The sequence below is a fragment of the Saimiri boliviensis genome, chromosome 1 (genome assembly GCF_048565385.1).
Source record: "Saimiri boliviensis isolate mSaiBol1 chromosome 1, mSaiBol1.pri, whole genome shotgun sequence".
Taxonomy (NCBI): domain Eukaryota; kingdom Metazoa; phylum Chordata; class Mammalia; order Primates; family Cebidae; genus Saimiri; species Saimiri boliviensis.
The window spans coordinates 90,094,182-90,108,679 of record NC_133449.1 but is presented as its reverse complement, the minus strand read 5'-3'; the positions used below and the strand labels follow the sequence as shown (position 1 = coordinate 90,108,679).

The following is a 14,498-nucleotide window of genomic DNA, read 5'->3' as shown; positions in this document are numbered from 1 at the left end:
CATGAGTGGTGGCATGCAGCTGTGGTCCTAACTACTTGGGAGGCTGTGGTAGGAGAATTGCTTGAGCCTGGGAGGAGGAGTTTGCAAAACACTGAGATTTTGCCAATGCACTCCAACCTGAATGACAGAGATGAGACCCTGTCTCAAAAAAAAAAAAAAAAAAAAAAATGTTCTGTAGAGAGAAGACCCCATAAGTGCCAAGGCAGGAGCCAAAAGCCTCAGCCTATTTTCATGTAAATAATGGAGAAGAAAGTAACTAGAAATATAACATATAACCATATGTTATTAGTTATTCATAGGTGATCTTAGTTATTCACAGGTGATCTTAATTCTTTTTTTTTTTTTTTAAGACATTTATTCAGCATCACGATCAGACTATTACATTTAGCAATCAACAGCATGGGTGCAAAAAAAAAAAAAGAGAGAAAAAGAAAAAAAAATCTACATTAAAACCCTTTGTTGGAATGCTTTACACTTTCCACAGAACAGAAACTAAAATAACCTGTTATACAATTAGTCACAAATACAGTCCTCGAGTTTTTTGCCCATACACATGAATATTTGTCTAAATCATGTCTTCTTTGTAGCAGCTAGGCCCTGCCACCACTGTGCTTGGCTGAGTTCACAAATCTGTTGTAAACTGTAGCTTCCCTTTCACTTCTCTGGCTCTCCTCTCCTGCTAAGCTTTGTTTCCTAATTAAAATCTTCTGCCACTGCCATAGCTACTGCTGCTACTGGAACCACCACAGCCACCTTGGTTTCGTGGTTTGGCAAAGTATTGGCCACTACCACCATAGGGGCCAGAGCTTCTGCCTCCAAAGTTTCCTCCCTTCATGGGTCCAAAATTTGAAGACTGATTGTTGTAACTGCCAAAATCATTGTAGCTTCCACTACCTCCAAAATTGCCTCCACTACCACCGCCAAAGCCATTGTTTTTTGTTTTTTTTTTTGAGACGGAGTTTCGCCCTTGTTACCCAGGCTGGAGTGCAATGGCGCGATCTCGGCTCACCGCAACCTCCGCCTCCTGGGGTCAGGCAATTCTCCTGCCTCAGCCTCCTGAGTAGCTGGGATTACAGGCACGTGCCACCATGCCCAGCTAATTTTTTGCACTTTTAGTAGAGACAGGGTTTCACCATGTTGACCAGGATGGTCTCGATCTCTCGACCTCGTGATCCACCTGCCTCGGCCTCCCAAAGTGCTGGGATTACAGGCTTGAGCCACCGCGCCCGGCTAAAGCCATTGTTATAGCTGTCATAGCTACCACTCCCACCATAGCCACTGCCCCGGTTTCCATAACCCTGTCCACCACTTCCATAGCCTCTGCTTCCTCCAGAGTAACCAGGGCAGCCTCCTCCATAACCACCATCATTACCAAATCCATTATAGCCATCCCCACTGCCACCATATCTACCACCACCACGGCTGCCACCAAAGCCACCACAACCACTGAAGTTTCCTCCACAACCAAAGTTGTCATTCCCAGCAAAACCACCTCCACGACCACCACCAAAGTTTCCAGAATCACTTCGACCTCTTTGGCTGGATGAAGCACTAGCCACTTCTTGCTTTGACAGGGCTTTCCTAACTTCATAGTTGTGGCCATTCACAGTACGGCATTTCTGAATGACAATCTTATCCACGGAGTCATGGTCGTCAAAGGTTACCAAGGCAAAGCCCCCTTTCTTGCCACTGCCTCGGTCAGTCATGATTTCAATCACTTCCATTTTTCCATACTGTTCAAAATAATCTCTTAGGTGATGTTCTTCAGTGTCTTTTTTAATGCCACCAACGAATATCTTTTTCACAGTTAAGTGGGTACCTGGTCTTTGAGAATCTTCTCTTGAGACAGCTCTCTTTGGTTCCACAACTCTTCCATCCACTTTGTGTGGCCTTGCATTAATGGCTGCATCCACCTTCTCCACAGTTGCATATGTGAGGAACCCAAAGGCCCTGGAGCGCTTGGTGTTTGGATCTCTCATTACCACACAGTCTGCGAGCGTTTCCCATTGCTCAAAATGGCTTCTTAGGCTCAAAGCTCAACCTTCCACTGAAGAGCTTCCTCAGCTGTTCCGGCTCTTTAGGAGACTCTGACTTAGACATGATCACAGGGAGAAGAGAGACTTTAACGATGCTTCTTCGGTGGCGTCCACAGGCAGAAAGGAGATCCTAATTCTTTTACTAATGCCTCTGAGGTCACAAGTGTGAACCTGGGGCAACATTGTGAAATGAATGACTCTAAGGCAAGCTGCTTTAAGCCTCTGTCACACCTGCATAAGGGCTGCTGGAGGGCGCCTTGGCTGTGCGGCAGCGCCATCCCTGGGAAAGCTCCCACTGTTTAGCCAGCTAGGGAAGGAGATGTCCAAAATGGCCAAGACATCTCCTTCCTCAGAGGAGTTAGGAGAAAAACGCTTCTGTGAGCTCTTGCAGTAGGCCTGATGCTGTGAGGTGGGCCCGCAGACATTCAGGGGCTTAATTGTTTCTATGTGATGCTGTGCGTCGGTGGTCAAGTTCCATGTCAACCTCATGATCTGCTTCTGCACCTGGTTCCTTTTTTCTTGTAAGAATTAATCAGTAAAAGTAACGTAAATCGGGCCGGGCGCGGTGGCTCAAGCCTGTAATCCCAGCACTTTGGGAGGCCGAGACGGGTGGATCACGAGGTCAAGAGATCGAGACCATCCCGGTCAACATGGTGAAACCCCGTCTCTACTACAAATACAAAAAATTAGCTGGGCATGGTGGCGCGTGCCTGTAATCCCAGCTACTCAGGAGGCTGAGGCAGGAGAATTGCCTGAACCCAGGAGGCGGAGGTTGCGGTGAGCCGAGATCGTGACATTGCACTCCAGCCTGGGTAACGAGAGCGAAACTCCGTCTCAAAAAAAAAAAAAAAAAAAAAGTAACGTAAATCTTAATGTCTTTGTGACAAGTAGGAAAAAGTGCTGACGCATTTGCTCCTTACCTCCTCTTGGCTACCTGAAAGTCTTGGCCACACCCTATTTTACCCTGCCCCCAGTCACTGACCGCCAAGGCCACGCCCTACCTATGCCCTACCCATCCTGCCCCCAGATTTGCAACTCAATAAAAGTGAGAGTGTCCGGGCATTCGGGGCCACTGCCGGACTCCACCCTTTGGTTGGCAGTGGATCCCCAGGAGAAAAACTCTCTTTTCTCTATCTCTGTGTCTTGTGTCTTATTTCTACAGTTTCTTCTCTCCGCACCAGCAGGGAGGGGCTCACAGAACCCTGCAGAGCTGGACCCTCTAAAGTTCAGCTTAGAACATGTTAAGTTTGAGATGTCAGAGAGATAACCAGGCAGTTGGATCTAGGGGTCTGGAACTACCTTCTTCCTCCACGCTGAGGATGGGTCTTGCAAAGAAGGAAACTAGATGGGTGGGGCAGAATTCATGACAATGGATTGGTGGGGATGAGTGAAGCAAGATAAGGGGCTTGAAAATGTCTTGATGAGCAAGCTGTTAGTCTTGATAGGTAAACTCTTTAGTTTACAATCTTCTCTTTCAGGAGCAGATATTTCCTGAGGCAAGCAGCCAGGAAAAAATTCATTTTTGTTTGTTTGGTCCTAGTGTTATTTAACACAGGAACAAGAAAGTGTGTTCATTTCAGTTTTTTTTTTTTTTTTTTTTTTTTTTTTTTAAGAGTCTTGTTCCATCCACCCAGGTTGAAGTGCAGTGGCGTGATCTCGGCTCACCGCAACCTCTGCCTCTGGGGTTCAAGCAATTCTCGTGCCTCAGCCTCCCAAGTAGCTGGGATTACAAGCATGCACCACCACACCCAGCTAATGTTTATATACATATATATATATTTTTTTTATTTAAAGAGACAGGGTTTCACCATGTTGGCCAGGATGGTCTTGATCTCCTGACCTCATGATCCGCCCGCCTCGGCCTCCCAAAGTGCTGGGATTACGGGTGTGAGCCACTGCGCCTGGCCTAATGTTTTTATTTATTTATTTATTTATTTTTTATAAAGATGGGGTTTCACCATGATGGCCAGGCTGGTCTTGAACTCCTGACCTCAGGTGATCCACCAACCTCGGCCTCCCAAAGTGCTAGGATTACAGGACTGAGCCACCTCACCCAGCCAATGTTTGTATTTTTTTAATAGAGATAGGGTTTCACCATGATGGCCAGGCTGGTCTTGAACTCCTGACCTCAGGTGATCCACCCACCTCAGCCTCCCAAAGTGTTGGGATTACAGGCATGAGCCACTGCGCCCAACTTCATTTCAGTTCTAATCTTCATTAACTAAGTGTTCTCAGGCAAGCATCTTTTTTTCAGGCAAGCACCCTTTAATGATAAAAATAGTGATTACACAGTGCTTACCCTATGTCCAGCATCTCTAAGCACTTTATGGGCATTAAGTAATTTAATTCACACACTATTATTTGCCCAATGTCATAGATGTGCCTCTACTAGCACAGACAGGTTAAGTAAGCTGTTCAAGGTCACATAACTAGTAAGTGTGGGCCCCCACGTTCAAACTCTGAATTTCTCCCTCACTTAGCTGCTTAACTTGTCATTTTCTCCTCATATTGAAGGAGTCGGCCCTGAGGATAAGCGATGTTGGGGAAAAGCTTTTCCTCTATACTGTTAAGTTCAAGTACTAGATATCTGCAAATTGGACTGACAAAAGACAGATTTGCAAATTTGTTTATGCATGCAATGCTCATATGCACAGGAGTGCTCAATGATGCACAACTGAAAGGGCAGGTTAAAATGTGGGGCTTATATACTGTAGCAGGGGAAGTGGAAGGGGCAAGAAAAGGCTCCTGTGGGAAGAATGAATAGGTTTCTTTATGAAACACAAATGAGTTTTTAGGAAAACAAACTGGAGATAAAGTTGGTGATAACGCTTGCTTATGGGCTCATGGTCTTTCTACTATATCTTTATAGCTGTGAAACTCCCCTAGAGAGGGAATTTGAAGTAGGTTTACCCTTGGTCTCTTTCCTGGAAGAGTCCTTCTGGAAGAAGGACTATATAGCTGTTTTCATTTCTCAAAGGTTTCTGCTTTTCTTACAAAAATTAGCCTGTACTTGGCTGGATCACATCTGTAATCTCAGCACTTTGGGAGGCCAAGGCAGGTGGATCACTTGAGGCCAGATGTTTGAGACAAGCCTGACCAACATGGAGAAATTCCATCTCTAGTAAAAATACCAAAAATGAGCCAGGCATGGTGGCGGGTCCCTGTAATTCCAGCTACTTGGGGGGCTGAGGCAGGAAAATTGTTTGAACCTGGGGGCAGAGGTTGCAGTGAGCCAAGATTGCACCACTGCACTCCAGCCTGGGTGATGGAGTGAGACTCTGTCTTAAATAAACAAACAAACAAAAATTAGCCTGTGCCTGTATTTCTGGCTAGTGGGGATGGGGGTGGGGTGCTGAGATGGGAGGATGGCTTGAGCCTAGGAGGTAGAGGCTGCAATGAACAATGATTGTGCCACTCCACTCTAGCCTGGATGACAGCAAGACCCTGTCTCAAAAAAAAAAAAAAAAAAAGTTCGTCTTTTAGTCAGATTTAGGAAGCCCCGAGAAGGCTTCTTTCTGCATCTGTTGAATCTCAAATGTCTTCTGCTTAAAATAATCTTTATACACCAAATCAGGGATTCTGAGTAGGTCCCCACAGGGCTTATCCAGTTCCATCATACTTTGGCTCACTGTGAAATGGCAAAGAGGGCAAAAGCATCCTGAGGGGAAGGTAAGGAGTTATATTTATAGGGCATACATTAGATGGCTGGCAGCAGTTTTCACCTCATCTCATTCCATCCTCCCAATACCCCCTCATAAGCAAATATTAGTGTATCCCCATTTATCAGATTAGGAGACCAAGGCTCAAGTACAAAAACTTACCCAGATGCCCAACCTGTACCTGAGGTTGCAAGAATTGAGAACACGTCTGCGTGGCCTCAGAGTGGGGCTGATGCCAGAACAATGAAGGCAGAGGGCAGTCAGTTGGGAAGCAACACTGGGGCCAAACTTTGGAGATCAGAGGCTGAGACCATATTGGAAAAGTACCTAGCAATTCTACCAGGATGGCTTTGGAGAGCTAGAGAAATGCTGGTGCTGGCCCTCCGCATCTCTCTATCCCCCAGGGCTATTTGTGATCTGAGACAATAATGGAAGTTTGCAGCCAGTCTGTGAACATGGCTCATGTCTGTAATCCCAGCATTTTGGGAGGCTGAGGTGGGAGGATCACTTGAGCTCAGGAGTTTGAGACCAGGTTGGGCAACATAGGGAGACCCTATCTCATAAAAAAGTTTTTAAAATTAGCCAGGCATGGTGGTGGGTGCCTGTAGTCCCAGCTACTCAAGAGGCTGAGGCAGGAGGACTGCTTGAGCCCAGGAGGTTGAGGCTACAGTGAGCCATGTTCGCACCAATGGTGACAGAGCCTAACCATGGCTCAAAAAATAAAAATAATAAAGGATGTTAGGCACAGTTCGGAGAAGATAGCTGGAGGTCTGTGAGGGGAGTGCCTCCAAACTATGGAACCCCTCAGACCCATCTTCCCTCTCTCCAAGTAGACACTGGGCCTGTCTCCCCGGCCAGTCTCCCAGAGCCTCCACCATACCTTGGGTACTTAGGGGAATACACAGGAGGCTTTGATTTCTGTCCCCTTGCTGACCCAAAGGCAGACTGCAAGTGCTATTTCTTTCCACCTGATTTCCACAAAGTTTCTCCCCTTCTTTTTCCTGAGAATTGAGAAAGTTAAAATAAGCGGCCGGGCACGGTGGCTCAAGCCTGTAATCCCAGCACTTTGGGAGGCCGAGGCGGGTGGATCACGAGGTCAAGAGATCGAGACCATCCTGGTCAACATGGTGAAACCCCGTCTCTACTAAAAATACAAAAAGTTAGCTGGGCATGGTTGTGCGTGCCTGTAATCCCAGCTACTCAGGAGGCTGAGGCAGGAGAATTGTCTGAACCCAGGAGGCGGAGGTTGCGGTGAGCCGAGATCGCGCCATTGCACTCCAGCCTGGGTAACAAGAGCGAAACTCGTCTCAAAAAAAAAATAAATAAATAAAATAAAAAATAAAATAAAATAAAATAAAATAAGCAAGGAATGAGAAATTTGAAACATGCTCTACCATTCATCTGGCTGGGATAACAAAGATAAAGCCAGCTACAAAGTTAAACAGGAAACCCAATCTCTCCCAAAGATAAACTGCCTCCCCAAAGTAGCATAAGGAATACTATTCTTTTTTTAAACTCTTGGCAATCTCAGAAATCTTGTTCTTCAAAGTCATAGGCTTTCAGAAACTTTGCTGGCTGAAATTATTGTTATTATTTATTTAGAGACAAGGTCTCAGTCTGTCACCCAGGCTGGAATGCCATGGTGCAATCACGGTTCACTGTACACTCGACCTCCCAGGATCAAGTGATTCTTCCACAGCCTCGCCAGTAGTTGAGACTACAGGCGTGCGTCACCATGTCCAACTGGTTTATTTTCATTTTTTGTAGAGAAATAATGCTGCCTAGGCTGGTCTTGAACTCCGGGGCTTAAGCAATCCTCTCACCTTGGCTTCCCAGTGTTGAGATTACAGGTGCACGTCACCATGTCCAGCTGGTTTATTTTTAATTTTTTTTTTTGGTAGAGAAATAAGCTGGGTGTGGTGGCTCATGCCTGTAATCCCAGCACTTTGGGAGCCTGAGGCGGGCGGATCACAAGGTCAGGGGTTCAAGACCAGCCTGACCAACATAGTGGAACCCTGTCTCTAAAAAAAATATTAATTAATTAATTAAAAATAAATAAAAAGAGAAATAACTATGCTGTCTAGGCTGATCTTGAACTCCTGGGCTTAAGCGATCCTCCCACCCTAGTCTCCCAGTGTTGAGATTACAGACATAAACCACCTCTCCTGGCCTTGCTGTTTGAAATTGTATGAGCAAAAATGAAACATCCCACTTATGCCTGGAGCATCTTACTCTGACATAAAAACAGCTTTGATTAAAACCCAGTTGTATAACTTTAGATATGGGATTTGTGGACATCACTCCACATCTATGTTAACTTTGTTGTTTCCAAGGAAATGGGATCTTGGGTGCACTTTGTAGTCTAGCATTGTCTTTACATGCAGCTAGATTTGAGCTTTCAAAACACTGTTTCAGGGGTGGGCGCGGTGGCTCACACTTGTAATCCCAGCACTTTGGGAGGCCGAGGCGGGCAGATCACAAGGTCAAGAGATCAAGACCATTCTGGCCAACATGGTGAAACCCCATCTCTACTAAAAATAGCAAAAAAATTAGCCCGTCATGGTGGCACGCACCTGTGGTCCCAGCTACTCGGGAGGCTGAGGCGGAAGAATTGCTTGAACCCAGGAGGTGGAGGTTGCAGTGAGCTAAGATTGCGCCACTGCACTCCAGCCTGGTGACAGAGCAAGACTCCATCTCAAACAAAACAAAACAAAACAAAACACTGTTTCAGGTAAATTTATCTGAAATTCTACCCTCCCCCAAATCATATAACAATTGTTTCCCATTTTTAGTTTGGTGAGATGCCCCATGGTTCCTCTGCTGTGGATGCTCCCCACTTTGCAATTAGCAAAACAAACCCTGACTTTGGCAGACTACAGCCTTGTCCCTGGTGATCGTGAGCTGCTTGGGCTAGGACGGAACTCTCACAAAACACGACTCTCCTGTCTTCATCCTTGACTTTATCTCCCAAGGCCCAAGACAAAGACATAGATTGTTGGGTCAGCCTGTTCCTTGGACAGGCAGAGAGGGAAACACAGGACACTGAATTCTTCTGGAGAATACTTATTTTCTTACTTTTCCTGGGGTGTGTGTGTGTGTGTGTGTGTGTGTGTGTGTGTGTGTGTTTTTTTTGAGACGGAGTTTCGCTCTTGTTACCCAGGCTGGAGTGCAATGGCGTGATGTCGGCTCACCGCAACCTCCGTCTCCTGGGTTCAGGCAATTCTCCTGCCTCAGCCTCCTGAGTAGCTGGGATTACAGGCACGCGCCACCATGCCCAGCTAATTTTTTGTATTTTTAGTAGAGATGGGGTTTCACCATGTTGACCAGGATGGTCTCGATCTCCTGACCTCGTGATCCACCTGCCTTGGCCTCCCAAAGGGCTGGGATTACAGGCGTGAGCCACTGCGCCCAGTCCATGTGTGTGTGTTTTGAGACAGGGTCTCGAGGTAGGAGTGCAATGGTCTGATCATAGCTCACTGCAACCTCAAGCTCCTGGGAACAAGCAATCTTCCTGCCTTGAGCCTCCCAAGTGGAGAGTAGCTGGGACTACAGGCATGCGTCACCACTCCTGGCTAATGTTTTTTTTGTAGAGAAGAGGGTATCTCACTATGTTGCCTAGGCTGGTCTTAAACTCCTGGCCTCAAGTGATCCTTCTGTCTTGGCCTCCCAAAGTGTTGGAATTATAAGGTGAGCCATTGTGCCTGGCCCGTTGGTGATTTCTTTTTTTTTTCTTTTTGAGACGGAGTTTCGCCCTTGTTACCCAGGCTGGAGTGCAATGGCGCGATCTCGGCTCACCGCAACCTCCGCCTCCTGGGCTCAGGCAATTCTCCTGCCTCAGCCTCCTGAGTAGCTGGGATCACAGGCACGTGCCACCATGCCCAGCTAATTTTTTGCACTTTTAGTAGAGACGGGGTTTCACCATGTTGACCAGGATGGTCTCGATCTGTCGACCTCGTGATCCACCCGCCTCGGCCTCCCAAAGTGCTGGGATTACAGGCTTGAGCCACCGCGCCCGGCCCGTTGGTGATTTCTTTGTATAACTGTCCAATTTATTGAATGTTTATGGTTTGCCAGGCACCGGGCTGAGGGCTTCATAATGCCCTTTCACTCAATCCCATGAAGAAGTAGTGTTAATATCATCCCTATTTTACAGATTTAGAAACTGAGGCACAGGCTACATAACTTGCGCAACAAGTTCATGTAGCTTAATAAGCAGCTCAGCTGGGATGTGAACACAAACTTTGAATACGGAGCTCTTAACCAGTAGGCCAGAGGTTCCCAAATACCTAGTATATTTACTACCTTAGTACTTTTCCACCAAATCTCCTAGGCCAAAACAACATCATTGATTGTTACACAATTTACTAAGTGTAATTTAGTAGCCATGTGAAAGAAATAATACATGTAAAAGAAAAATATTTTTACTCCATTTTCAAAATATATATAGTCATGGAACGTATGTGTTGGTTGGGCACTGCAGATTAAAGATAGATTAGGGCCAGGCACAGTGGCTCACACCTGTAATCTTAGCACTTTGAGAGGCCAAGTAGAGAGAAGGGCTTGAGCCCAAGAGTTGGGAGACCAGCCTGGGCAACATAGCAAGACCCACTCTCTGTAGAAAATAAAATTATCATGGTGTGAGGATGCACACCTGCAGTCTTAGCTGCTTGGGAGGCTGAAATGGGAGGATCAGCCTGGGCAACAGAGTGAGACGCTGTCTCAAACAAACAAAAGACAGACTTTTATTCAGATATGCATGCAGGAGTTCACAGGAAAAAAATGTTACTCTAGGAGGCTATTAATTGCCATTTATGCAACTTTTATTTTCTTAAACCTCTAAATCTACTTTATATATACCATTCAATAGGTGAAGAGGAAGGCATCTGTGAGAAGAACAAATAGGTCTCTAGGGAAACAAGTGGGAGCTAAGAATGTTATTGCAAAAAGGCTTCTATGGGAAGAACAAATAGGTTTCTAGGGGAACAAATGGGAGATAGGAATGTTTGTTTTTGCAGGTGCAAGCCATCTTTGTCTTTTTTTCTGGCCACTAAAACTCCCCTTGAGAGAAGATTTATGGCAGCTTCACTCCCAGAAATTGCTGCTGTTAGTCACATATGGGAAACTTTGAAAAGGCATCTTTCTACATCTGTTGGCTCTCAAGTGTCTTCAGTTCCAAGTAACATTCATGCCAATTCTGGGGGTCTGAGTGGTCCTCACATAATGAATGTGTCTTCTTGTCTAACTCTTAGTGAACCTTGTGGGAGGCATCAAACTGTAGCCTCCAAAATTTGGCCCACAGGCACTGTTGTCCTCACTAAAGACCAGGAAACAAGTTCAGAGAAGAATTAATAGAATTGCTCCAAGTTATCTGCTTGGCCAGCTAGGATCAAAGCCCAGGTCTCCATCAAACGCAAAGCACAGGCTCTTAGCCTCTTAGAACTGGCGCATCCCCTCTGAACCTCCATTTCCTTCCTGTAAAAGAATAAAGTCAAGGTCAGGCGAGGTGGCTCATGCCTGTAATCTTATCACTTTGGGAGGCTGAGGTGGGCAGATCACTTAAGGCTGGGAGTTTGAAACCAGCCTGACCAACATGGAGAAACCCCGTTCTCTACTAAATACAAAAATTAGCAGGGTGTGGAGGCACATGCCTGTAATCCCAGCTACTCAGGAGACTGAGAGACAGGAGAAGTGCTTTAACCTGGGAGGTGGAGCCATTGCACTCCAGCTTGGGTGACAGATTGAGACTTCATCTAAAAAAAAAAAGGACCGGGCACTGTGGCTCATGTCTATAATCCCAGCACTTTGGGAGGCCGAGGTGGGTGGATCATGAGGTCAAGAGATTGAGACCATCTTAGTCAAGATGGTGAAACCCCGTCTCTACTAAAAATACAAAAAAAATTAGCTGGGCGTGGTGGCGCATGCCTGTAGTCCCAGCTACTGGGGAGGCTGAGGCAGGAGAATTGCTTGAACCTGGGAGGCGGAGGTTGTGGTGAGCCAAGATCAAGCCACTGCACTCTAACCTGGGTAATAACAGCAAAACTCCATCTCAAAAAAAAAAAAAAAAAAAAGAATAACATTATATTAGTTGAACTAAGGGAATTAAATATTAATATTTGTACTTCAAAAAAGGTCCATCATTGCTGGGTGCAGTGGCTCACACTTGTAATCCCAGCCCTCTGGGAGGCTGAGGCAGATGGATCATTTGAGGTCAGGAGTTTGAGACCAGCCTGGCCAACATGGTGAAATTCCGTCTCTATTAATAGAGATACAAAAATTAGCTGGGTAGTAGTGGCGCACACCTGTAATCTCGGCTGTTCGGGAGGCTGAGAAAGGAGAATTGCTTGAGCCTGGGAGGCAAAGGTTGTTGTGAGTTGAGACTGCACCACTGCACCTCCAGTCTGGAAGACAGAGTGAGACCCTGTACCTCCCAAAAAAGATCCAGCTTAAGAAATGTAGTGAAACTTTGTCTCTACATAAAATTTTTTTAAAAATTAGCAGAGCACCGGGCACAGGGGCTCACACCTGTAATTCCAGCACTTTGGGAGGCTGAGGCAGGTGGATCACTTGAGGTCAGGAGTTCGAGACTGGCCTGGTGAACATGGTGAAAGCCCGTCTCTACTAAAAATACAAAAATTAGCTGGGCATGGTGGTGGGCCCCTGTAATCCCAGCTACCAGGGAGGCTGAGGCAGGATAATTGCTTGAACCCGAAAGGTGGAGATTGTAGTAAACCAAGACGGTGTCACTGTACTCCACCCCGAGTGACAGAGTGAGACTCCTCAAAATAGAGAGAAAAAAAAACAGGCATGGTGTTGCAGATCTGTGGTCCCCGGTATTCAGGAGGTTGAGGTGAGAGGATTGCTTGAGCCGGGGAGGTTGAGGCTACAGTGAGCACAGATTATGCCACTGCACTCCAGCTTCTGTGACAGAGCGAGACCATGTCTCAAATAAATAAATGAAAATAAATAAAAGGTGAAATCTTGGGAATTTCATATAGTTCAAACTAGTCTAAGTTTTTTTTTTTTTTTTTTTTTTTTTTTTTTTTTTTTTTTTTTTAGATACAAAGATGGGGTTTCGCCATGTTGGTCAGGCTGGTCTTGAACTTCCGACTTCAGGTGATCCGCCTGCCTTGGCCTCCAAAGTGCTTGGATTACAGACATAAGCCACCATGCCCAGACCAAACTAGTGTAAGGTTGTTGTGAGAACTAAACAAGATAAAATGGTGATAAATTGGAAGCATTATAGTTTTCTGTTAACAACATAGGACTCCAGAACCAGCTTCCTTGAGTTAAATCCTGACACCACCACTTTCTAGCTATGCAGTCAGGGCAAGTTACTTGACCCATCTGTGCCTCAGCTTCATCCATTATATGGAGAAACAGGATAGATTAACAACCTCTTTTTTTTTTTTTTTTTTTTTTTTTTTTGAGACGAGTTTCGCTCTTGTTACCCAGGCTGGAGTGCAATGGCGCGATCTCGGCTCACCGCAACCTCCGCCTCCTGGGTTCAGGCAATTCTCCGGCCTCAGCCTCCTGAGTAGCTGGGATTACAGGCACATGCCACCATGCCCAGCTAATTTTTTGTATTTTTAGTAGAGACGGGGTTTCACCATGTTGACCAGGATGGTCTCGATCTCTTGACCTCGTGATCCACCCACCTCGGCCTCCCAAAGTGCTGGGATTACAGGCTTGAGCCACTGCGCCCAGCCAGATTAACAACCTCTTATGGGCAATTCTGAAATCCAAAAAGCTGTGAAAACCAAAATTTTGGGGGTAAATTCATTTGGTAGCAAATTTTGACCTGAGACTATTTATAGTCCATAGTCTGTATTCATTTTACTTAGCATGAATAAGCAGTTTTACTGCATGTTTGATTTCAGCGTGTTCCCTCAGACTCTCTGGGGGTGTCATATATTATGCCGGTGGGGGAAGAGACCAATTCTCAAATATTATCTGAAATTGTTGGTTTAATTGTGCTTGCTTGGGCAGCACATATACCAAACTGGAATGACCCCTGCACAGGGATGAAATGCAAATTTGTGAAGCGACTATGTTAGGTATTTTATTTGTTAGCACATGTCACCTTTGGCAATATTTTTTTTTAGGTTGATTTTATTACTAGCCAAGCAACGGAGAATCTTCTGGCAGAACGGTCTCCACGAACAAGGCAAAGAACTTACATAGGTTTTTACCAATGCACAGCTGTTGCTGATTGGGGCTGGTTTCTGGCATTCTGGATTTCATATTTATTTAGTTTGGGATAATGGGACAAAGAATTGTCTGTCTGCCACTTTCTTTCTTGAATTTGAAGAGAAGCTTTTTATTCTCATAGCCTCTTAGCTTTCTAAAATTTGAAAAAATCCTGCAAAGACACACCCGGGTCAAAGGGCTCAGATAACGGACTGTGGCCCTTAAGTAACTACCTGAAAGGTTATTGGGACGTTAGATTTAATTACCAGATGTAAAATGCTGGGATCAGTGCTTGGCAAAGGAAGGCTTTGTACAGCTGCAGGTTTTTACCATACACAAGTAAAGGGCATCGCTAACGAATGCTATTACAACATTCATTTAGCATTTACCAAGTGCCTACTCGGTACGAATCTGAGAATACAACGTGAAGGTGAACTGCTAACTAAACTTTGGTCCCTTTCGCTCCGGCTCCTGCTAAAGTGCTCTAATGGCAGGTCACGCGAGCACCGGCGCGTTTCTCCCCGCGGGCCCCTTTCCGTGTCCCCTCGGGTCACCCCGGCTACCCCAGCACAGGGGGTACGCGCCCCAGCTTCCCCACTTCCGCTCCAGAGAGGAA

The 14,498-nt window shown here is 45.8% G+C and overlaps 1 protein-coding gene across 1 annotated transcript; it reads right to left on the bottom strand.

The window, feature by feature from the left end:
• Window positions 1–560: 560 nt before the first annotated feature.
• Window positions 561–2,131, bottom strand: LOC101040191 (heterogeneous nuclear ribonucleoprotein A1-like). Its single transcript, XM_039461049.2, is given in 3 exon segments — window positions 561–938; window positions 1,237–2,028; window positions 2,030–2,131. Coding segments are annotated over 3 exon segments (1,104 nt in total). The 5' UTR covers window positions 2,101–2,131; the 3' UTR covers window positions 561–697.
• Between the last annotated feature and the right edge of the window lie 12,367 nt (window positions 2,132–14,498).